A 24,915-nucleotide genomic window follows, 5' to 3' on the forward strand; every position below is an offset into this window, starting at 1 on the left:
GCACATGCATTTCATTTTCTTGGCACCATGATGACTGCAGAGAAGTGTGTGGAGGGGGGAGTGTTCAGCAATCACATTACGGGTACGCATGTATAGCATACTACATGCCTTGGCTGGTTTGCATTGCATTTTGTGATGAATGTGTGTATCAAGATACGTACTTGGCTGTGTGTGTGTGTGTGTGTGCGTGTGCGTAGCAGTGAATGCTACCGATTGTCCCCAAAAGACCCTATCCACTTCACACTGCTGCTCATCTCTGTCTGTCTGGAGTGCATACATTGTATTACCAAGTCACTAATTCACACCCATCTAGCCATACCAAGCCTAATTCATACTCACCTAGCTACACCAAGCCTAATCCACACTCATAACCCTCATAGACCCTAATGCAGTCATCTGCAATAGAACAAATACCTATAGCATCCCCCGTTGGAAACTATGGATTCCCCATAAATAACCCATTGGATGTTTTGGATCCGGTATGGATCACACTCATCTACCATACAAACCTCATTAGATATTATGGTTGCAATATGGAGCATACTATACTGCATCAAGCCCTAATGTAGCGAGCTCAGACGGTCCAAACTAGGTGTACGGTACCATGCTCGGCCAGACCAAACTAGCTTCATGCTATCAAGCTGGCCAGTAGGAGGTAACGTGTGTGTGTGTGTGTGTGTGTGTGTGTGTGTGTGTGTGTGTGTGTGTGTGTGTGTGTGTGTGTGTGTGTGTGTGTCTGTGTGTGTGCAGAAGTGAATGTGTCTTCATGGCCTGTGATTGGCATGCTTGGCTGTTCCTGCACCTGTGTTTAGCTGCCCTTGTGCCCAGGTACTTGTACAGGGTCAGGTGTGCGTTACTGTGTGGTGGTTATGGCCCGCTGTAGGTCTGTTTGGCTGTCCTGTGGCTGCCGCAAGAGGCCAGGTGTGTGTGTGTGTGTATACTGTATGTCAGTGTGTGTGTGTGAGTCTCTTCATAGTCTACTGTGTTTGGCTGTTCCAGTGCCAGTCCCAGCCTCAGTGTACTTCAGTATGAGGTGTGTGTGTGTGTGTGTGTGTGTGTGTGTGTGTGTGTGTGTGTGTGTGTGTGTGTGTGTGTGTGTGTGTGTGTGTGTGTGTGTGTGTGTGTGTGTGTGTGTGTGTGTGTGTGTGTTTGAGAGGGTGAGAGCATCCACATTTCCTCAGCATACACAGTACATGTCTTCATGGGCCACTGTGGGTGCGTTTGGTGGCCTCTGTGCCTGTGGATGTGGATGTGGCAGTACCCGTAGCTGTGGCGTTGCCAGCCCCAGTGTACTTGTGTACCGTGTGGGTGGTGCGCTGCACCATGCCGTGGATGTGGGCATCCAGACGATGCAGCATCTCCTGGGTACGCACGGCCTCCTCCTCAAGGAAGCGCTCCGCAACCGAACACACCGACGAGTCAGCACCACGCTCCTACACACACGCACGCACACACACACACGCACGCACACACACAAGCGCGCATGCGCACACGCACACACACACACACACGAGAGAGGAAAATCAGCACATAACCAAGAAATAATGAAAAGAGGAGCAAAGCTTGAGAAGCAAACCAACAAAGCACAGGAAATGGCGATTGCAGAGTTTCATCTAAAGCAACTTTTCAACTGGAATGGTTTTGAAACCCCCAATTCTCTGTGACCATTGGGATCCATTTTTTTCACCTCCATTTTCACCTTTTACCTCATGACTTTTCCAAAATCTTTGATCAAATTTCCATGAATTTGAATCCATGAATTCCATGATTTCATCTTAATGTGACCAACAAAAGCCGATGTTAATACTGAAACACTTATTAAGATTAGGTTTGCATGTGAAAATGATGATACTGACAAACTGAAGCAACTTGTTTCGCCACCACATAAGACACTCCTTGGTAATTATTCTATTACAGCACTGGCACATCTATTTCATATAGATAATAGACAAAATATTAGAAGAAAAAAAATCCATGACTATTTCAGAAATTCTGGACAAATTCCATAATTGTTCCAGGTTTTTCATGGGTAGGAAACCAGTTACAAGCTGCGGACCAGGCCATGAGAGGGAAAGAAGCGTCACTCACCGCCACCGACGTCAGCAGCTCCTCTGCAACACCGGGGACGTGCGCCGCCTCCCCATTGGTCAGACCGCTCGCAACCCCAGGCAATCGCTTGGCCCGCATCGCAGAGTAGGAGGAGCCGGCGGAGGAAGAGGAGGCGACGGAGCGGACTGAGGGAGCCGGGGAGAGGGAGCGGGCGGAGGGGGCAGGGGAGGGGGTGTGCCTGTCAGTGTGGAGCCCGTTGGGAGGTGCTGGTGAGGAGGAGGATGGAGGCTGAGAGGAGGAGGAGGGGGACGGCTGCTGATGCTGCTGGAGCGGCTGATGGGAAGGCTGTGGCTGCGAGTGTCGCTGGGGATTGTGGGTAGTCTGCGAGGAGGAGGTGAGGGAGAAGGCCTCCACCTGTCTGTGCAGCCTCTGGATCTCCTCCTCGTAGCGGAGCGAGTTCTCCCTCAGACGCGCCTCCATGGCCTGCAGCTCCTCCTGGTGACGACGCTGCTGACTCTCCTCCTCACTCCTGCTGACACACACCAGACAAGAGAGGAGGTGAGGTCACATACTGTACAGCAGAGGAGGTGAAAACACACAGGAGAGGAGGAGACACACAGGAGAGATGACTTAGTAGAGGAGGTGACAGGGGAGATGAGACACAGGAGAGGAGGTGATACATAGGAAAGAAGTTGAGACAGGAGAGACACAGGAGAGGAGGTGACAGAGAAAAGGAGGTAACAGAGAGAGGGATATGACAGAGGAGAGGAGGAGACACAGGAAAGGAGGTGACGAACAGGAGTGGAGACACTCAAGAGAGAAGGAGACACAGGAGAGGAGGTGAGATAGGAGAGGAGGAGACACAGGAGAAAACGCACAGGAGAGTAGTTGAGACAGGAGAGGAGACACAGGAGAGGAAGTGAGACTGGAGAGGAAGTGAGACAGGAGAGGAGGTGAGACAGGAGAGGAGACACAGGAGAGGAGGTGCGATAGGAGAGGAGGAGACACAGGAGAAAACGCACAGGAGAGTAGTTGAGACAGGAGAGGAGACACAGGAGAGGAAGTGAGACTGGAGAGGAGGTGAGACAGGAGAGGAGACACAGGAGAGGAGGTGAGACTGGAGAGGAGGTGAGACAGGAGAGGAGGTTGACACACAGGAGTTGACACACAGGAGAGAAAGTGACAAAGAGACACACAGGAGAAGAGGAGAGGGGACAGAGTGGCAACATGACACTGATACTTCAAGTCTAAACAATCTCAGGCAATGTAGGATTTATGGCTCTCATCGCACCAGTGGAACAACACGGCACAGCACTCACACTTCCAAGTGTAAACAGACATACGAATATTACTCAGATGTTGTGTACAACCAAGCTTGTCAACTGACACATATCAGACCCATATCAACTGACAGATATAAAAAATATGCATCTTATATCTACCCTACAAATATATATGAATCCCAAACTTCAGTAAGTCATCTACTTGTAGATCCAGCATTAGATTGAAATCTGTACAAATGTCTTTGTTCCCCATGTTGGCCACAGGGGTGTGCTGCGCTCATGTAGAATATTTATGTGACAATAGTGCCCCCTGGTGTCCTCTCTTAAACACTACAGGAAATAATCAGCAATAGACAGTCCTATTCACGAGCAACATTTGCTTGAAGAAGAGGAGCAAAACGTAGAGTTACTGTATGTGTAAACTGAAAGAGAGGCAGGGTTCAGCTCGGTCTCTCAAACGTGTATGTTTGTGTCCTTGGTGTGTACGTGGGTGATGAGCAGTTGAGATTGGTGTCTGCTAGGTGTGATCACTGGTGTGTGTGTGTGTGTGTGTACCTGGGAGGGCTGTAAGTGGCTTGGGGACAGGTGTGTGTGTGTGTGTGTGTGTGTGTGTGTGTGTGTGTGTGTGTGTGTGTGTGTGTGTGTGTGTGTGTGTGTGTGTGTGTGTGTGTGTGTGTGTGTGTGTGTGTGTGTTAGGGGTGGTACGGTTCACAAATGTCACGGTTCGGTCCATATCACGGTTTCAAGGTCACGGTTTTCGGTTTTGTACGGTTCTGGTTTTTTTTTTTTTTTTTTTTTTTTTAATAAAATGTATTATATAAAAATTAGAATGAAAATGTAAGCTTATCATGGGTATGTTGAATTTGACTTCATTTAACCCAACTGAAAGAGGAAAGATATCAATGATTTTAACATGCTTCCATTTATTTCACAAAAAGGGAGAACTAAGTCCTAACTTTTAAGTTGACCAATATTCAAATATTACATGCTATAACACATTTGACGTGTAAAAATAAAACAGCTACACTCCTGTAGGCAATGGGACCATTAGGTCAGTGCAGTATGACTATTTAGGTTAATGACACACTGAGAACGAATTGGACTTTTATTTTGATACCGCTTTCTGCGAGTTTTGCGCTGATTAATTAGTTGCTTCCTATCATGAAACTGCCGGCCGTGAGAAGCATAGAAGTAAAATCAGAAGTCAAATTCAATTTTAAGTGAACAAGTGATAGGGTTATGTTATGTTAAAATGTGAAAGTTAAGGTAACAAATAATTGTAAAAGATCGTTTTTTTAGAAGTGTATGCACAAGAATGTTTCACAAAACTCCTGTGAAGCTGAGCCTTTTAAAACAGTCAAATTTTATTTTTGTTATAGTGTTAAACATCAATGTTAACTAGGCAACAGCACAAAGTCCCCTTCCGTCCATCAGAGTTTAACTGGCTACATATAATTAGGCCTACAGTTGATTGCAGTTAAGGACAGCGCAGTGAATCTGATGGATATGTTCAATTATCTCGCATTTTGCCGTCCGGAATCCCCATTCAATGCCACGTGGATATAGCCTACACTAGGCTACTGTAACGTAAGTCATAGTCTACTCTGTTCTGCTAATCTGTCATTATTTGTAAATTCATGTTCATTTAATTTAAAATGGTCAGCATAAAGGCTGGGAACAGTCACTTGCGCTAACGTGGAGAGAGAGGGGGGAGAGGGTGACGCTGTTGACCGTCCTGCACTTGCTTGTAGGCTACTGTAGCCTAGTCAGCTGGCGCATGCTGTTACATTATGCCTTTCAGTTGGCTGATAGAAATCAGTCTTTCCACACTCAATATCCTACGTAGTCTTTGTGTTTTATGCTTGTAAAAGTAGTAGGATTTTAATAGCGTCGTCCGCCGGTGGTCACTCTATTTTTTTTTTAAACCGTGGGCACCGTGCGGTTGCCCACTACCCCGTTCCGTGACGTGCAAACCGTACGGTCTCAGTTTGCAACGCAAACCGTACCATGCCTAGTGTGTGTGTACCTGGGAGGGCTGCGGGTGGCTTTGTGAGGCCAGGTGTGATCGCTGGTCTCCAGGCGAGCGCGTACCTCAGCCAGCTCCTGCCTCAGCTGCTGGTTCTCACTCTCTAGACTGCTGAGGGACGACACGTAGCTATCTCGCAGAGATGCCAGGCACGTCTCCCCCTTCTAAAACACAACACACAACAAATGGGATATTACAATGTACTATAAGGAGATATCTATGCATCACTCTCCAGACCGCTGAGAGAGAACACATAGCTCTCTCACAGAGATGCCAGGCACGCCTTCCCCTTCTAAAACGCAAAACATACCATATTACGTATTATGTATTATTACATATCATGTATTATCATCTCTGCATCCCTCTGCAGACTGCCTAGGGACAACATGTAGTTGTCTCACAAAAAAGCCAGGCACGTTTCTCCCTTCACATACAGACATATTGCCAAAATTATTCCCTAGCCTGCCTTCAAATCAAATTGAACCATATGTATAACTTAGGGATGGCTCATTCATATGTAAGTCACGGCAGGTTAGCAAATTTTGGTAATATAGTGTAATACAATGTGTGTTATAATGATATACAATAATGTAATGAGTTGCAATAACAATACAGGTTATAATAGATATCCTGAATAGATGGCTGAGGTGGTAAGCTATGTGTCTTTTTTATCAGGGATAAGTCTGTGTACTAGACACATAGCTACAGTTGGGGAATTCCATCATATACGTACAGTGTGTGTGTGTGTGTGTGTGTGTGTGTGTGTGTCCTTGTGCGTTAGTGTGACCTTGGCAAAGTGAGGCTGACCTTAGGAGAGCGCGGCTCCACTCTCTCCAGCAGCTCGTTCAGGTGCTGATTCTCCAGTTTTAGCGTCTCCAGCTGCACCTGGGTCACCTGATGGGAGAGATGCACATGTTTCTGAAACACAGCTCAGGTAGCCCCTTAAAACAAAGGGTGCCCTCTCTCCGGACTTGCTTCACTCTCTCTCTCTCTCTCTCTCACACACACACACACACACACACACACACACACACACACACACACACACACACACACACACACACACACACACACACACACACACGCACTCAATTTCAGTTCAGAAGCATGTTTCTCTGCCCTCTTCACCATGGCCCTGAATTGCTTCATGAACGCACGCACGCACACACAAGCACGCACGCACCTTCAGTTCGGCAGCGCGCCTCTCTGCCCTCTCCACCTCGGCCCTCAGTTGCTTCTCAATGCCGGAAGCGGAGCCAGTGAGCGTCGCTATGGAGATGTCCCTCTGGTGAAGCTCGTTGGTCAGCTGAGAGACCTCCTTCCTCATGCCCTCGGCCTCGCCACGCCGCGTCTGCTCTGCAATGCTGAGCTCCTCACGCAGCTATCACGCACATACACACGCACGCGCACACACACACATATACATGCACACACACACACACATATACACGCACACAAGATACACATAAATATAAGCTCCTTCCTCATGCCCTCAGGGCCATACCTCAAGAAGATGCAAATGGGCACACACACACCACTCAGAAACAGACATGCAGGCACATATATCAATTCAACATAAAATAACATAAAAAGGTGTTTGCTAAATGCGATTGCAACACTAGTCCTGCCAAAATGTGTCATAGCGGACGCTGTCTGCTTGTGTGTATGTGTGTGTGTGTGTGTGTGTGTGTGTGTGAGTAATAAGCATAACACCGATCCCCATCCAACCTATCGTTGGCGGCCATGCTGGGTTGAGTTTGAAGGTGTGTGTGTGTGTGTGTGTGTGTGTGTGTGTGTGTGTGTGTGTGTGTGTGTGTGTGTTACCTTCTTGGCCTCTGTCTGTGCTCTGCGGTGAGCCTCCTCCAGCTGCCTCCACTCCACCTCCGTCCTGCTGGGCTCCACTCTGGACCGACGTTCACTCTCCATACTACACACACACACACACACACACACACACACACACACACACACACACACACACACACACACACACACACACACACATACTAACATCTCATAGTCCTGATGGGCTCTAGACCTATGCTCACAAACACACATTCTTGGAATAACATCCTGTGTGTGTGTGTGTGTGTGTGTGTGTGTGTGTGTGTGTGTGTGTGTGTGTGTGTGTGTGTGTGTGTGTGTGTGTGTGTGTGTGTGTGTGTACCTCTCCCTCAGGTGTTGGAGTTCGGTCTTGAGGTGGTTCTGGCATGCCTGGGAGCTGTGTAGCCTGGCCGTCACCCTCTCCAACTCCTGACGCACCGACGACAAGCCAGCTGACGAACCCCCCACACTCAGACACGACTCCAGAGACCTGTACACATACACGCACACACACACACATCAAGAGCAGCCATCAGCCATAGAGAACCTCAGAGGAACGAACAAGAGCACTGGATGTCCCAGCCCTCACACGCTCACACACGGACACACTGATCGTATGACTTTCTCTTGGTGTGTAGTGCCTGAGTGCTACCTGCTGCAATATCATACGCATGCACACACGCGCGCACACACACACACACACACACACACGCGCGCACACACACACACACACACACGCGCGCGCGCGCACACACGCGCGCGCACACACACGCGCGCGCACACACACGCGCGCGCACACAAACACAAACACAAACACACACACCCACCCACACACACTGACCGTACGACCTGCTCCTTGGCGTGTAGTGCCTGTGTGAGCCTGGTGAGCTCTGCTCGTAGCTGCTGCTGCTGGGAGCCTGAGCTGCGGAGGGCCTGGTCCTGAGTGTCCAGTGTGGCTTTCAACTCCTGCTTCTCCTCGCTCAGCACCTACACACACACACACACACAACGGGTTTCATATCACACTGGTGAAGTCACTAAGCTTTAGCTGACATTTCACTTGTTCTTGTTTTTTGTGTGTGTGAATTTTTTGGTCACTTTACTGGCCCTGTCTACATCCTGTGCCCTGGCCTGCCCCATCATGTGTGACCGGTCATATTCTACCCTGTGACCTGTTATGCCCCATCTGCAGTGGTGACCTAGTCTGTAGTCCAAGTCAGTCATCAGATGGAGTAGAAAAGACCACATTCTCTTGTCCCATTTGATCTCTTGTGTTTGTTCTAGTAAGAGTCTGACCTGTCTCTCCCTGAGAGAGTGAAATCTTGTCCCATCTGCCCTTGTGTGTCTGTTCTAATGAGTCTGACCTGTCTCTGTACCAGAGCAATTCTCCCAGCTCTTGCTGTAGTAGTCTCCCATCTTTCCGGTCTGATCTCTTCTGTCTGTTCTAGTCCAAGTTTGACCCGTCTCTCCCTGAGCAATTCTCCCAACTCTCCCTGTAGTAGTCTGACCTGTCTCTCCCTAAGAGAGTCTCCCATGCTGTCCCATCTGATCTCTTGTGTCTGTTTTAGTGAGTCTGACCTGTCTCTCCCTGGGAGAGCCTCAATTAATCTTACACTGTGTGCGTCTGTTCTAGTGAGTCTGACCTGTCTCTACCTGAGCAATTCTCCCAGCACATCCTGTCTGGTCGCTTATGTCGGTTCGAGTTTGACCCGTCTCTACCTGAGCAAGTCTCTCCCTAAATGAGTCTCCCATGTTGTCTCGTCTGACCTCTTGTCTCTGCTCTAGTGTGATTCTGACCTGTCTCTCCCTGAGCAAGTCTCCCAGCTCTTCCTGTAGTAGTCTGACCTGTCTCTCCTCAAGAGAGTCTCCCATCTTGTCTCTGCTATAGTGTGATTCTGAGTTGTCTCTCCCTGAGTGAGTCTCCCAGCTCATTGCGTAGTCTGACCTGTCTCTCCCTGAGTGAGTCTCCCAGCTCATTGCGTAGTCTGACCTGTCTCTCCCTGAGTGAGTCTCCCAGCTCATTGCGTAGTCTGACCTGTCTCTCCCTGAGTGAGTCTCCGAGCTCGTTGCGTAGTCTGACCTGTCTCTCCCTGAGTGAGTCTCCGAGCTCGTTACGTAGCCTGCGCAGCCTCTCCAGTTCCTGCTCCTGCGTCTGCAGTGTGTGCTGGGCCCTCTGCAGATGAGTACGCAGACGCTGCACCTCCGACTGCTCCGCCTGACGCACCGAGGTTTGGGACTGGGAGAACACACGCGCACGCACACACACGCACGCGCGCACGCACGCATGCACGCACACACATCATAGATCGTCATGAGATCATGAGTAATAACTGAGACACAGCTATTACTTTTCTGGACCATCTAGCTGTGTTGTCCTATTTGGCTCATAAATAAGTCTTCACACTGAGAGACAATCATGAGCTGGTCAAATGAACAGTACTGATGGTGAACTGGAGGGCCAACAGCACCATACCTGTGATGTGCAGGATATGGAAGATCCTGTGTGAACTGGTGTACCTAGTGTGTGTGTGAGTGTGAGTGTGAGTGTGAGTGCGTGTGTGTGTGTGTGTGTACGAACTTCTTGGCCAAGTGCATATGTGGGTACTGCTCGGCCAGGTGTGCGTGCGTGCGTGTGTGTGTGTGTGTGTGTGTGTGTGTGTGTGTGTGTGTGTGTGTGTGTGTGTGTGTGTGTGTGTGTGTGTGTGTGTGTACCTGCATGTGTGTGAACTGCTCTGCCAGGTGTGCGTGTGCATGTGTGTGTGTGTGTGTGTGTGTGTGTGTGTGTGTGTGTGTGTGTACCTGCATGTGTGTGAACTGCTCTGCCAGGTGTGCGTGTGTGCGTGTGCGTGTGTGTGTGTGTGTGTGTGTACCTGCATGTGTGTGAACTGCTCTGCCAGGTGTTTCCTCTGGGCCTCGAGTGAGGCCACCTGCTTCTGGTACTGAAGACGCTGCTGATCCCACTCACCAGACCGCTGACGAAACTCCTGAAACACAAACACGGGTGAGTGACGATTCAGCCGTAGCACGACACGTCATGGCGGCACAACGACAGCCAACACCACTATAGTACATAGGTTTCCCATTTACAAACGTTCAAGTACTGAGGAGGGGCAAGATGCTAAGCAACCAACCACGTGAGCACATTTTTTGTTTCCAACAATCAGAGGTTGAAGAGTGCGCAGCCAGGGGTGCGCAGCCAGGGATTGTTTACCAACGGGACACCCGTGTATTATTGTATGGATTTTTTGTCTGTTATTAGTGGACCATCTAAGAAGCATGTTCATTGCAGCATTAATTTAATTAACTTAAAGAAACACTATGCAACTTTTTCATAGTCATGAAATGGCTTGGAACTCAGGGTTTTGCTTGACTGACCCGTTATGGCGAAAATGGGAATATTTCCATCACCATCTGGTGGTTCTGCTCCGAAACAGCACTTGCAGTTTTGCCTGGAGGCGCCGCGCCCTTTGTTGTTGTGTCATTTGTGGCCGCTAGGGGCATCTAGATTTCTATGGTGTATGAGTGGAACGAATGAGTGACCCATTCCCATTCGTTTGCTAACTAAGCAGCAGCAGCTCGCTGAAAGCTGGGGACTGCAAATAAAAACGAATGGGACTGCAAATAAATCACGAGCTAATTGAGATGAAAGGTTTGGACAGGCAAATAAATCGCTTATGTGAACATTGGAAAAGGGCTTCAAAACGGAGAGAACCGAACGCCAAAAGAGCAAATATGTGGATTGTATCACTCATTCACTGCACTGGGATATGCATTAGCATTCTCAAAGTCCACGCCACCTCGTTTTAGTTTACAAAGCTACACAAATGTATACGAGTTGAAATCTGATGGCGCACATTTTACTTGATGTCAAAGGACACAATCAGTCGAGCGAGGCTAAAAATGGTGTTGCCGATCAAGAGGAAACAAAACGTGATCTCTAGCCGGCTTATGGGTGTCCACTTTCACTTTCAACACCACATGATAAAAACGCGTCTTGTCACCTCGACTTGGAAATCAAATCTTTATTATTACAACAAAATAAGCAATAGCCTTTTGTCTCCTCATTCTCCTAATGTACAGGTACTATATAGTTACTGGAAATGTGAAATAAAGACGGGGATATCTGCCGGGAACAAGTGGATCAAATAATAGTATCCATCTGAAGGAAGTGCAAACGTGATTGCAGTTGTGTGAAGTGAATAGACGAAGCAGCGAACTCATAAGCAAGGGGGAGAATCACTGATAAAGCCCCTTAAGGGCCGTACACACACGTCGCTGCTAGTTACTCGCTCAGCGGCTGAAGTCAATAGAATGTCTACATGTTCCAGCGAGTCTCGCTGACGAGTACGCGAGGAGAGTACAAGCGATGCGATGTGGGCGGGTTCCGAGATAAACTTATTTTATCTTCGAGCGACGCGAGTTAAGCGAGTAACCAATTGGAATGCAAAATACAGATTATTGACAGGTGACGTTGCCCCTGTGGTGTTCTGACCACCCAACTTCTGCACGCCATCACACTTTGGTTAAAAGTGTTGAGGAAAATACATACAGTGTACACCATCAAAGGCTCATATGCATGGTTGTGCACAGCACACGATCAACGTTAAACAGCGTAGGCCTACATTTTGTTTCGTACGGACGTTATTGGCGCGGACTGCGGGAACCATGACAACCACTAAACAAAATCACCCAGAGCGAGTGGCAAGTAGGCGAGTGAGCAAGGAGCGAGTAAATAGCCGCGACGTGTGTGTACGGCCCCTTAGAAGTGGAGAGAGCTGAATGCAAGGAAGGGAATCTGGCTAATTACAGAAGGAGAAGAAATTTAATTCGCACATAATCTCGAAGCCAATGTCTGTCTAATTTAGTTCAATGCACATTTTCGGCAGAACCACTAGAGGCCGCCATAAAGTTGTTTACATCGGTGTGTTTATGTCAAAGTTGCATAGGATATCTTTAATTAATTTAAGGGCATTTGATGCCATTGTGCCACCTGACGTCTGAGTCCTAAAAAAACGTCTTTCACACACACACACACACACACACACATACACACACACACACACACACACACACACACACACACACACACACACACATACACACACACACACACACTTCTAGATCCTGTCTACACCTGGACAAGGACATGTTAAAAAACAGAGGTAACAGGTACTGAATGTGGATATTTTTGAAAACGCATTGGTTTTGGCTTCTCATTTAGAGTTTGACCGTGCGATCACACCACTGGCGTTGAACGCGTGGGAAGATGCAGAAGTAATTGACTCTGTATGGGAGAGCAGGCGGCAGAAGCGTTAAAAGCTGCAAAAGCGTTTCTAGAGTCGAGGGCGTCAAAAGTTGAACTTCATCTAAAAATATGTAATGAGCTCTGCGCCAGCAGGCGTCAGTCAATGGAATGTTCACGTTTTTCTAAACACACGCTTCGGTTGGTCGAGATTCCTGGTCGAACGCTTCAGGTTGAATCGTTTGCCGCGTTCAACGCCCCTGACCTGTGCTTTCTAGGCAGGAGTCAGCACAATTGTAGCTCTTTCAACACCGGCGGTGAGAAATGTAATATCAAATTCTTTGTATGACCAGTGCATGTAAAGAAATTGACAATAAAACCTACTTGACTTGATAAAACCTACTTGACGTGATCGCGGCATTAGAATGCACACTTCATACGTGTAAGTAAGCTTATATCTGGGGATTAATTTATTAGCAATAATGTTGTTCTTCTGTGGCATTATTTACAGGCCCATCATCAAGATTCATTCTATATTTGTAAACTCTGTTGAAGCTTATAGAATTGTGTGACAACACAGCACACTAGCCACTGCAGGCAGAAAGAGAGACGTACCTCGATCTTCACGTTGAGCCGTGACACCTCGTTCTTGTCCTCCTCTCGACTCCTGGCCCCCTCCTTCTGGTGCTTACGAAGCAGCTTCTCATAGCTACGCTTTAGCTTGGCCAGCTGACACACACACACACACACACACGCACAAACACACATGCACACACACGCACGCACACACACACACACACGCACAAACACACATGCACACACACGCACGCACACACACGCACACACACACACACACAAGTTGTGGAATATGAGGCTCTCTGTCCTGGCCCCTAATGGGTCTCACCTCATGTTGTACATGCCATGAATCTCTCTGTGTAGCGCCCCCTAAGGGTTAAACATCTCACCACATCTCATACAGGCAATGAATGACACCCTATAAGCAGCATGTAGCGCCCCCTAAGGGTTAAATGTCTCACGTCATCTCATACAGGCCATGAATGAGATTCTATAAGTAATACATAGCGCCCCCTAAGGATTAGAAGTCTCACCTCATCTCGTACATGTTGCAGCTGCTCCTCATACTTGCTAACCAGCTCCTGTCTCCCAGCATGCATCTCTTCCAGCTGCTTACTCAGCAGCCTGATCTGGGTGGGGGGCACAAGCAGAGCGGTGGTCACACACACACACACACACACACACACACACACACACACACACACACACACACACACACACACACACACACACACACACACACACACACACACACACACACACACACACACGCGCCTCTTAATGACCAGCCTGATCTGGGGACACACAAGCAGAGCGGGGCTACGACACAAACACACACAGGCACACGCTCTCATGCTCTCACAAACACACACACGTTTTGTTTCTACACATACAGTAAGTCAAGTCACACAGCAAGCATACCCCAGGCCTTACTGAACAGCCGAATCTGGGGACACACAAGCACAGAGTCTCTCTCTCTCTCTCTCTCTCTCTCTCTCTCTCTCTCTCTCTCTCTCTCTCTCTGATTCCTTCCTTTGGGTCGATAGTCAGTCGAGCACAGTAACAGCAGTGAAGCTGCCTCTCCATTAATACAGCAATAGGACACACACTCGCACTGCTCGACAGCACAGGTGTCTCTCTCTCTCTCTCTCTCTCTCTCTCTCTCTCTCTCTCTCTCTCTCTCTCTCTCTCTCTCTCTCTCTCTCTCTCTCTCTCTCTCTCTCTCTCTCTCTCTCTCTCTCTCTCTCTCTCTCCCTCTTGATCTGGGGGCACACGACCAGAGCGGGGGTCAGAGTGCGTAGCCATGACGACAGACATGCGGCACAGCAAAACAGAGCAGGCCGAGTGGCGAGCGGCAGCTTGCAAGCATGACACATAGCGACCCTCCCAGCTGTCGAGTGAGAGGCTCCCAGGTCATGCCATGCTATGCCATGCCACCACTTCAAACGGCCCTACCATAAGTCTTTGGACATGTGTGCCGTCAATGACATGATCTCAAACAGCTTTAAGTCTCTAACTCTTTAGGCATGTCTGCTGTCTATGACCGTCTCTAAACAAACCCTCAATTTTGGGCCCATGTGTACACACACAACAACCACTTACCCTGGTCAACTCATATTCCCGGTTTATTAGGAGAAAAAGAAAGCATCTTGCTTTTCACATCACATATGAAAGTAAATGTTAGAACATAATAATAGCAGTATGCACTCAAATGCAAAGTCATTTTGTGCGTCTGAGCTTAGTAGCTGGAATACTACTGCTTGTCTGTAGGGCTATAAATGAACTTTTTTCATCACTAGCCAAAATGGATAGTAGATGTAAATCTTACTAGCCAAACACACCTCCCACTAATGGGTCAAAGTGGCTAGTAAGTTAGTCTTTTCTTCTAGCCAAGCTGAAATTTCACCAGAATTTGGCCAGTTGGCTGGTGTTAATTTAGAGCCCTGTAAAATGTCTGTAAACAAATGGATTAAAAGGTTAGAAAAATCAAAGCCCTAAAGGGATAATTTATAATTAAAATTTATAATTTTTAATTGTTTTATAAGTTTACAAACACACAGGGTTGCACTGGGTAAGGATGCACCTACAGTATCGGTATCGGTGCATCCTTAGCAATGGAGTTTAGGGTTAGATGGAAGGGCCTAATACAGACACACATGCATATGATCCTCCACACCGGCACTCTGCATCTCGACAGTATTCTACTTCTCAAAACCACCACACCTACATGCCATGCCTCTTTACCTGCTCCAGTTCTCTAGTAGATATTTGCATATTAGTATGCTGCTTCTCAAAACCACCAGAGCATCCTCAAAGCCATTCTCAAAAATCCCACCCCATCCTCCATACCAACAATGTTTATCAGAGCCACCACATACAGCATCATCCATGCCATGCCAGTTCACCTGCTCCAGCTCCTTGTCCACTACCATCTTTATCATCCTGAAGCCACTGCCCTGCAGGTCCAGCACCACGCCCACTGCCTCCTTCACCCTCACCATCTGCTGGGGCAGGGGGGGGGCAAGGGCAAGACGTCGGCTCAACCCACCACCAACACATATCACATCACATGGCAACAACATGGTCCACATTTCATTCAATTTCGATTTCATCATCAGACCAGATGCTGAGGTTAGTCCAAACCACTACATGTATAATTTATTCACTGAAGCCTATGGTCCTTAACCACTCTGCCCCTCTAACCCCACGTCTAACCCCTCCTCTCTTCTCCCTCTATTCCCCTGCCCATCCCCTTTTGTAAAGCAACCTTTGTTTTGAAAGGCACTATATAAAACCAAGTTATTAGTATTACTAATATTATGGATTGTATTGGACTTTAAATAAGCCTACACTAGAGACAGTGTGTATTTGTAGAGCTGAGAGTTACAGTGGGTCCTAGTTTTTGACCTCTGACTTTCTCCGGTCCAGCAGGTGGTCTATAATTCGGCTTTTGCACATTGGACCTTTAAAGTCAGGGTAAGGAATTTTGCCCTGTCTGATGAAGACCCTGTTGGGTCGAAACGTTGTATGACCTGAATACATTTTCAAAGCGGAGCCACAGTGTGCGGACGTCTACTCTTTTCCACTATTAGACGCGCCTTTGATTTTAAGGCAATGCTACTTGTATTTAAATCATTAAATGGAATGGGACCCACATATCTACTGGATATGTTTCAGCTGTATGCACCGGCCAGGTCACTAAGGTCAACGGAGAAGAATTTGCTGGTGATTCCAAAAGTCAAAACAAAATGTGGAGAGGCAGCCTTTAGCTTCTATGCTTCAAAGCTTTGGAACCAGCTTCCAGATGACGTAAAAAATGCACCCACTATTGATAGCTTTAAATCTAGACTCAAGACAAAGCTGTTCTCAGATGCTTTCTTAAATTATTGAATGAAAAGACGGTAAAATAAGAGAAGTAAATTAGTAAAATAAGAATTGTTTTTCAAGGTTTTATGTTTATTTATGTTTTATTTTATTATTATTTTTACCTTATGTTTTATCTTAATGTTTTAAATGTTTTTTTTTTTTGACTCTAATTCATTTCCCTGTTTTCCTTTCATTTACATTTGTTAACTTTGTGAAGCACATTGAGTTGCACCTGTGTATGAAATGCGCTATATAAATAAACTTGCCTTGCCTTGCCTTGCCTTTGCCCTGCACCTGGCCTCAGAGAGGTGGGATGTGCATACTATTACTTTTATGAGGGTGAGGAATTTACTGTAACTTTACTCTACTCTGTGATGACCTGTAAGTTTCTCCGGTCAAGCAGGTCTCGTGCCATCTGTAGTTCGGCCTCTCAACACATCATAACTTTAACACAAGCCTAAACTAATGCCAGTTTAAGGAATTTTCTGTAGCTCTACTCTACTCTACTCAGCGCTGACATCTGGGTTTCTACGGTCGAACAGGTCCCATGTAGCTTGTAGAGAATAATGGAATTTAACTCTATTCAGTGCGGACCTCTGAGTTTCTCAAGTCCAGCAGGGCCTGTGCTGTCTTGTAGCTTTACCTCTACACATTAGAATAACTGTATTTAATTGTATTTAGTGCTAACATTGACCTCTACACATTAGAATAACGGTATTTAATTGTATTTAGTGCTAACATTGACCTCTACACATTAGAATAATGGCATTCAACTTCTGAGTTAATGGCTTGTAATTCATTTCAGTGCTGACCTCTGAGGTTCTGTGTTCGAGCAGGTCTTGTGTGGTTCTTAGCTCTGTAGCTAGACATAAGAATAATAGTATTTAACTCTATTCAGTATTCAGTGCTGCTGACCTCTGAGTTTCTGCGGTCAAGCAGGTCTCGTGCGGTGCTCAGCTCAGCCTCTCCGCTCTGCAGCTTGGCCTGCATGGCCTGCACCTCCGCGTCCCACTCCGAGCGCTTGGCCGTCAGCATCAGGTCAATCTGAAGCAGCAACTCCTGGAGCTCCGGCTCACACGAAGACAGGATGGAACTGGTGGAGGAAGAGAAGACAAATATGGAACTGGTAATGGAGGAATAGAAGACAGGATAGAACTGATAGAGGAATTGTTTATGCTTTAGACTAGAGAGATACATGCTGGTAGACTAGAGAGCATCAAGCTCAGCCTCTAAGATCGGACAGAACTGAAAAGAGATATGGGCACATGTGATAGAATAGTGGAGTACTAAAGAGAGTAACAGCAAACACAGTTCAGGCTTACATGAAGACTGGATGGAACAGAGGTATTATAGCTCAGGCTCACAGGAATACTCAAGACAACTTTCTATTAAACTGAACAGAGCAGCCTACATAAATCAGCAAACTGGTTTAGAAAAATATGCGCACCAATATTAAGTGTAAACAAAAAGAGTAGGTGTTAAATCTATGCCAAAGTGATTGAAGATGGCAAAATATTGCTCATTAAAAGAGGAGCAACTTTCAAAACATTTGGTAGTCTGAATAATCTTGATACTCACTTCCCGTCTTGATCCTTCAGTGTCTCCAGAAAGGCGTCCATGTCCATTCAAAATACCCTTCAACTTCACTCAATGTGTCTGTGGCATCTTTGCGCTGTCTGGGAAACAAACGACATGTGAATGATTGACTGTCTCAACTTTACGGGTGACAATTCTGTACAACTGGCTGTAGGCCTGCACGTATTCTGCTCTGCTCAATGATGAATAGGTGTCTCGTCTAATTTTAGCACGATATGTTGTTTTAATTTAGACCTTCGCTAATTTCAGCCTCATACATTCTGATGCCATACTCGGCTGTGAGAGAGAGGCTGCCACTTCGTTCACTGAAAGGTGACTAAGAACAGCTTATGTGGGCAAAAACATCATGGTAGAGACAGTATGTACAACATAGCACACATATACTGCTAAACAGTTATCTGTACTAAACTCGAGTTCAGTTAGCAAGTAGTATTCAGTTAGCTTAGTTGTTAGCAAAGTTCTCTGAACCTGTTGTGTGTCCCAAACAAACGGGACAGCTGCATAGCGCTGTCAAAGTTGTCCATAGTCCCTAAAGTGAACATCAGTCAGCAATACCGTCAAAATTCGTATGATGTAGAGATGTTTCGTGTTCTGTTAGATGTGGAGTAAGTTAATGACGAAAGCTTACCCTCTTTGTAAGATAAGTTGCCACACTGATTTCTCTGTTTACAGTTCATCCAGTTAGCTACGTCGCCAACGGTACTTTCTGCACTTGGCGCACAATCTACAAGTGTTTCGAACGCAAGGTAACATGGGTAGTGCATGCGCAGCAGCAGCGCCTGCAGTAGGAGCGAGTGGTCTGATGACTTCAATGTCTAAAGAAAACAGCGCACTTATAAACAAAGACGCAATGAATGTACGTGTTTTGGAGGTACTACTATGCTGCAAACACCCATGTAGACATCTGCCAGCTGCATGTATTGGGCATTATATTCGTTATGACTGTGTATGATAGCGTCTACTAGCAGCTGTAGCAAGGATAACAAGGATTCACGCGCTATGTAAGAATGCACAGCGCGATATTGCACTGGTCTGCTTTCGTAATATTGCACGACAATGATATTTAATTCTGTTTAAAATGCATGTTGTAGATAGGGCATATGTGTATCGTTTGTGATTACTTTATAATCCCGGAAAACCCCATGTAGGTGGCGCGTGGCTCGTTGGTCTAGGGGTATGATTCTCGCTTCGGGTGCGAGAGGTCCCGGGTTCAAATCCCGGACGAGCCCATATTTTGCAATTTGCACTGTAGATGCATCATGCATGGTCATGATGTAAGAGAACATGCAGTTAAAAACACCGTCATGGAAATATGCTTCGAGCAAGAAGTTATAAATAAGGTAGGGAGTAAACAGCTGATTTGATGTTATAATGGATAAGTAGTCTATATCTCACATGCATAGTCAGCTGGCTCGTTGGTCTAGGGGTATGATTCTCGCTTTGGGTGCGAGAGGTCCCGGGTTCAAATCCCGGACGAGCCCGACTTTTGTGAGAGGTTGGAAATGATTGCCATAGCTTTATGATAAAATGACATACTACATTCTGCAGTATTCACCTTGACGGACGTTGTGCGTTATGAGATGATGGATAGCGTAGGCACATACATTTTGCGGAGAAGCCCCAGTCCAATCCCCCCACAAACAATATGTGATTGCAAAACTCAAACATACAATATCTGCTGTATTTACTTACGCAGAATTTCATTATATATCACCTATATATGTGTATGTGGTCTTATATTTACAGTACAGAAAAGCTATGGAAGGGCAGAATAAAACATTTTAGAGTGCAGTTACAGTTCTGTCCATGTGAGGGCGATAGTGGGCTATTTTCATTGACCTTCTTGTTCAAGAAACTTGTATTTTTCTCTCAGGAAGAACATATTTTCAGAGCATGGTTCTGATTTTTTTTTACAGACTTACAACTATAATAATCTTACAATAGTCTACTGCTTGCCTTCACAGTTATTTATTTTTACCAAAGACAAAAGAATGTTATCACCACCAGTCATGGTAGGCCAAAGTTACTCATTATACTATAGACCAGGCGAGGAAACCTTTTTAATTCGAGGGGCCACTTCAAATGTTGTAAAGTCCTCCTAGGTCCGTACTATGAACACAAACCAGGATTTCCCCATCCACTTTAGGCCTATATTGAAGGTGACCACCTTTACAACGTACCCCACCTTCACTTGGTCCCCTGAAAATATCACTTAATTGTATTGCAAATGTAATTTCTAACATTTCTTTACAAAATATGTCAGGAGGCAAGAGTATTGTTGCGCTCTAGATGTTTCGAAAAAACTAGGTGCGTGGACCCAAAAAAAGTAAAGTACAAAGTTGGAGCAGGTTCGCACACTAAACAAGACACTGAGGTCAAGCAAGGAGTTCCTTGCTTGACCTCAGTGTCTTGTTTAGTGTGCAAACCTTCAGGTAAACGGTAAACGGCCCTCGAGACATAGGTTCCCCACCCCTGCTGTAGACCCACTTGTTTTTTTGCGTAGGTCTAGCTTACTGTGTTTTAAATCCATGCATTTCATTTTATTATTATATAATAATTACATGTTTTTATTGAATGTGTAAATAGAGTGTTATGTTTTTTAGTTATACTCTGGATCGTTTTAATATTAGGTCACTTTCTTGGGTGTGAACATTTTTGGGCGAGTGTGGTTTTTAGGGCTGAGAGGACGCCTGTCATGGAACAACATATCAAGGGGGTCACCATGACAACAATCTGTGAGTAAATGAGAGCAGATGTAAATTCATTCAAATAGGTGAATAGCGTCCCGCCAAATGGGGTCGGCATATGATTATGGCTATGCGACAAAGTCCCCAGAGAGAGTTTGACAGTTCGGTTAGGTTTTTTTAGAGAGATAAAGAGAGATTAGCTCTTTGGTTAGGGCATTTGGGGTGGGGGATATTACTGTGTTACAGTGTGATGATAAGGGTGGGGTAGGGTTTTCTTGTGGGATGGGGGCCATTACTATGTGGTGAGGGTGGGATAGGGGTTTTTGGGTGACTCATCACTGTGTGGTGAGGGTGTGTAGGGGGACCATTTCACACTAGTGTGATAATGGTGAACGTAGGATAAGTGTCTCAGGGTGGATAGGGAGCTTGTTTGATGCTAGTGTGGTGAAGGTTAGTGTAAAGTGCAGGGGTGGGGAACCTTTTTCTTTCGAGGGGCCACTTCAGATTTTATCAAATCCTCCAAGGGTTGTACTATGAATACACACCAGGATTTCCCCCAGCACTTTATTCTTTATTTAGGCCTATATTGAAGGCCTTTACAACAGACCAGAGAAAATGTCATATTTTCATGTGAAACATTAACATAATATTGGGGTCTCGTTTCTCAGTCATGGTGTAAAGCAGGGTTTCCCAAACTGTGGAGCGTGCACCTCTGGGGGTGCGCGGCCTGTTACCAGGGGGTGCGTGAGCTGAATAGAGCAATGGTGGATATGTGTGTTTTTTTATCCAGCATTAATACACGTCAGGTAGTTTTAATTGTTTGATGAATTGAAAGTGTCATTTATAACTCATAGACTTGTCATGCAATAAGTTCCATTGTAATTAACTGAAATCAGGATTACCCAAAATGTGCGGTGGTGCAACATTCGCTTAGGGGGTGCGCGAACCACATTGAAATGTGAAAGGGGGTGCGCGGGGGGAAAAGTTTGGGAACCACTGGTGTAAAGGTAACACACATGATTGATGGCTATTACTTTTCTGATGGAAATGGTTGACAAATTCAAGTTGGAAAGTCCTTGCTAATTCAATTTCTGGTGATAAAAATGTCATGTGACAGTCTAAACGACAATTTTAGAGTGTCGTTGCTCAGACACATTGCTCCAAAAGTTGCCATGTGTATCATCACCCTTAGGGTGGTGGGGTGGCCTGTTTGACACTGGCGTGATGATAGTGCATAGGGTGTGGGGTTGGTGTTCAAGTTCAAGTTCAAGTTCAAGTAATTTTATTTGTCACATACATGGTATTGTAGTGAAATGAAATGGGGTCATCAGCTCTGCATCTTAAGAATTAAAGAAGTAAAGTAAAAAAGGAAATAAAAGGTGAGAAATAAGTTAAAGAAAAAACAAAGAAAATTATTATGTAAAAAAGTCTCTGTTCAGCAGTCGCACTGCCTGGGGGTAAAAACTTTTCCTCATTCTTTCTGTTCTGGCCTGAATGGTTCTGAGACGTCTGCAGGACTTAAGTAGGGTGAACATGTAAGAGTCAGGGTGTGAGACATCCTGCATAATCTTCCTAGCCCTGGCTCCCACTCTCTTTGTGTAAAGACCCAAGAGTCCTGGAAGGTTGGCTTTGATAGTGCGCTCAGCAGAGTTGATGTTGATGTTGAGTTAGTGTAAGGATGGCTGGGTGGCCGAATGAACTCAGACGTGGACTGTGGTCATGGGGGTTAGGGGGTAAGGTATGTTTTACTGCAAGGGTGGGTCAGGGTTTTGGAGCTCGTTATGATCTGACGAACGCTCAGAGACCCAACACTCACCCACTCCAACCACACACACACACACCCAACACCCACCCACTCTAACCACACACACACACACACACACACACACACACACACACACACACACACACACACACACACACACACACACACACACACACACACACACTATCCCACTTCCTCCAGTTTTGCTTGTGCGAGTCAATGAGTAGGCATATGTTTCCAATTTCACAACCACTGATCAAACACAACATGCAATATGAGCAGCATAACCAACGGTCAAACACATTTACCAGCTATTAAGAAAAATCTAAACCAGCTATTAAACAATGTACACAGAATGACACTGTACACATAATGGTGCGTGCGTGCGTGCGTGTGTCCAGTCCAGTAAGCTAGAGGCTAGAGCTGGTAGCCAGTTCAGTTCCATGGAAGAGGCACGGTGACGTCATAGATGTTAGAATCTTGCACGCGATCGAGATGTTGTTGTAGAGACGGCGTTATTGAAGTGCCCATTCAAAAAAATGCACTTTTGCCGCTGGTGCGTTGTCATGGCCAGCGACACAACAAAAATCACTGCAATCCGGTGTTAGGGAATAGGGAAGATACAGACAGCGCTCGAGACAATAGACAATAGATAAACAAATGCTCCCTTCTCCTATACGGTTGTTCCCAGGACACCACAATCTCTTTCATCAAAGACTATTCATTATATTTCAAAAAATAAATCTCAAGGTACTACACCTATTCACAACACATAAACATATTAGGTAATTAGGAGAGAGAGCACCTTCTCACATGAACCCCAGGCAATTGCCTTATGGCAGCCTCCACAGCTGGTGTGGGAGTGTATGCCCTTTGAGTAAACTGTTTACTTGTGATATTTTGTTAGGCTTATAAAAATACATTTTGATTGATATTCTATTTATATAGCACTCCCCATAAGATTCCAGTTAAAAACTGTCGGCTCAAAAGTGTACCATTTGTAATCAGTGACATTTTTGACAAGGGTTTTGATAGCAGAGTTTCAATGTGACACATACATAGGGTGTATTAGCTAGAAATGTCTTGGGTTTATTCTGTTCAAAGATCTGAACCACTTGAACCGCACCATTATGCTCGTTTATATTTACACTAGTGTATTGTTTGTTTTGGCTTCAACTGAATGCAGTGTACAGTGAGCACTGTATTCTTCTAGTGAAGTGGCGCGCCTTCTGTGGCCGTGAATAAACAATATGACAAAGTAGACTACATTAGTGTCCTGCTGCTGATCTGACAGTTCAATATGACAGTCATATGGCATACTTGGGTATCATTTTGTTATCAGAGTGTCACTTTCACATAAGATTGGCAGGTTTTGATAAGCAGAGTTTGAATGTGGTTTGCCATGGCTTCCAATGCTTTATTTGTTATGTGCTTGTGTGTACTGTGTTGACACAATGAGACGAGTTTGACCCAATGAGATGACATGTACTGTATAAACAATGGAGCTGTAGTATAACTGTAATGTCTTCCGTGCCTGTGGCATTGGAATGGCAGTGTTGTTGTTAGAGTAGGAATGTGGAATGCTCTCAACCCCTCTGTCCCCATACCTACTATATATAGGCCTACCATTGCCTATATATCTCTACCACTTTCTCTAACTTTCTAACTTCTAACTCTCTTACCCCCCGCCCCCCCTCTCTCCTTCTTTCTTTCTCTGCTACCTCAGCTCTGTCACTCTGTCTCTGCACTCATATCTCTCTCTCTCTCTCTCTCTCTCTCTCTCTCTCTCTCTCTCTCTCTCTCTCTCTCTCTCTCTCTCTCTCTCTCTCTCTCTCTCTCTCTCTCTCTCTCTCTCTCCTTCTCTATCTCTCTCTTTTGCGCGCTATCGCTCTCTCTCTCCCTCTCTCTCCCCACCTGTCCCTGCTGTCAGCTGTTTAGCAGCGTGAACAAAGAGCGCTGCAGTGAGACGGCCAGGACCCGGCACCCATCCTCCCCCAACACACACATGCACGCACACACACACATTCAGACGTAGACACTGACGCACTCACACACACACACACACACACACACACACACACGCACACGCGCGCGCACGCACGCACGCACGCACACACACACACACACACACACACACACACACACACACACACACACACACACACACACACACACACACACACACACACACACACACACACGCTGTGCATAATGAGTGTTTAGAGCAGCCGGTCTCCTGGACCAAGCCTCCCTGCATACACAGCTGCCCCGTCATGCCAGCCGCTAGAGAAGGGGGGAGAGAAGGGAGGAAGAGACAGGGGGAGGGAGAGGAAGGAAACAAAATGAAAGAGAGAGGGAGTGTGAAGGGGAGAAGAGAGAGGGAGAGGAAAGGAAATGGAGAAAGGGGGGAGAGAGGGCAGTGCAGACGAGAAGACAGAGGGGGAGGGCAGAGAGGGAAGAGAGAAGAGAAAGCAGACAAGAAGACAGAGGGGAGAGCAGAG

The 24,915-nt window shown here is 46.2% G+C and overlaps 1 protein-coding gene and 2 non-coding genes across 5 annotated transcripts; 2 read left to right on the top strand and 1 right to left on the bottom strand.

The window, feature by feature from the left end:
* Nucleotides 1–1,104: 1,104 nt before the first annotated feature.
* Nucleotides 1,105–18,665, bottom strand: cep63 (centrosomal protein 63). 3 transcript variants are annotated; one of them, XM_063201989.1, is made up of 16 exons: nt 18,591–18,665; nt 17,945–18,042; nt 17,282–17,459; nt 15,406–15,501; nt 13,534–13,629; nt 13,040–13,153; nt 10,053–10,166; nt 9,263–9,418; nt 8,024–8,169; nt 7,526–7,672; nt 7,183–7,285; nt 6,542–6,739; nt 6,166–6,252; nt 5,359–5,522; nt 2,089–2,578; nt 1,105–1,433 (listed from the first exon to the last, which is right to left on the bottom strand). In XM_063201989.1, the coding sequence occupies exons 2-16, from the start codon at nt 17,989–17,991 to the stop codon at nt 1,200–1,202; spliced, it is 2,370 nt and encodes a 789-aa protein (XP_063058059.1). In that variant the 5' UTR covers nt 17,992–18,042; nt 18,591–18,665; the 3' UTR covers nt 1,105–1,199. The 3 variants fall into 3 exon arrangements, with proteins under 3 accessions (XP_063058059.1, XP_063058060.1, XP_063058061.1); XM_063201990.1 differs by having other exon boundaries at nt 17,945–18,038; nt 18,591–18,660; XM_063201991.1 differs by lacking the exon at nt 15,406–15,501.
* A 454-nt stretch (nt 18,666–19,119) lies between these two features.
* On the top strand, nt 19,120–19,191 carry trnap-cgg (transfer RNA proline (anticodon CGG)). The gene has a single exon. It is a non-coding gene; the product is annotated as a tRNA-Pro (tRNA).
* A 180-nt stretch (nt 19,192–19,371) lies between these two features.
* Nucleotides 19,372–19,443, top strand: trnap-ugg (transfer RNA proline (anticodon UGG)). Its single transcript has one exon. It is a non-coding gene; the product is annotated as a tRNA-Pro (tRNA).
* Nucleotides 19,444–24,915: the final 5,472 nt, after the last annotated feature.

Source organism: Engraulis encrasicolus, chromosome 6, assembly GCF_034702125.1.
Source record: "Engraulis encrasicolus isolate BLACKSEA-1 chromosome 6, IST_EnEncr_1.0, whole genome shotgun sequence".
Classification (NCBI taxonomy): Eukaryota; Metazoa; Chordata; class Actinopteri; order Clupeiformes; family Engraulidae; genus Engraulis; species Engraulis encrasicolus.

Bases quoted from the DNA above. Each gene is read 5' to 3' on its own strand.
- cep63 (XM_063201989.1), bottom strand. From the start codon at position 17,991: ATGGACATGGACGCCTTTCTGGAGACACTGAAGGATCAAGACGGGAA. The intron at 13,630-15,405 runs GTGAACTGGCAT...CCCCCCACCCAG, and splicing joins TGGACAAGGAGCTGGAGCAG to ATCAGGCTGCTGAGTAAGCA. The intron at 10,167-13,039 runs GTACGTCTCTCT...TTTGTGTTTCAG, and splicing joins GGCTCAACGTGAAGATCGAG to GAGTTTCGTCAGCGGTCTGG.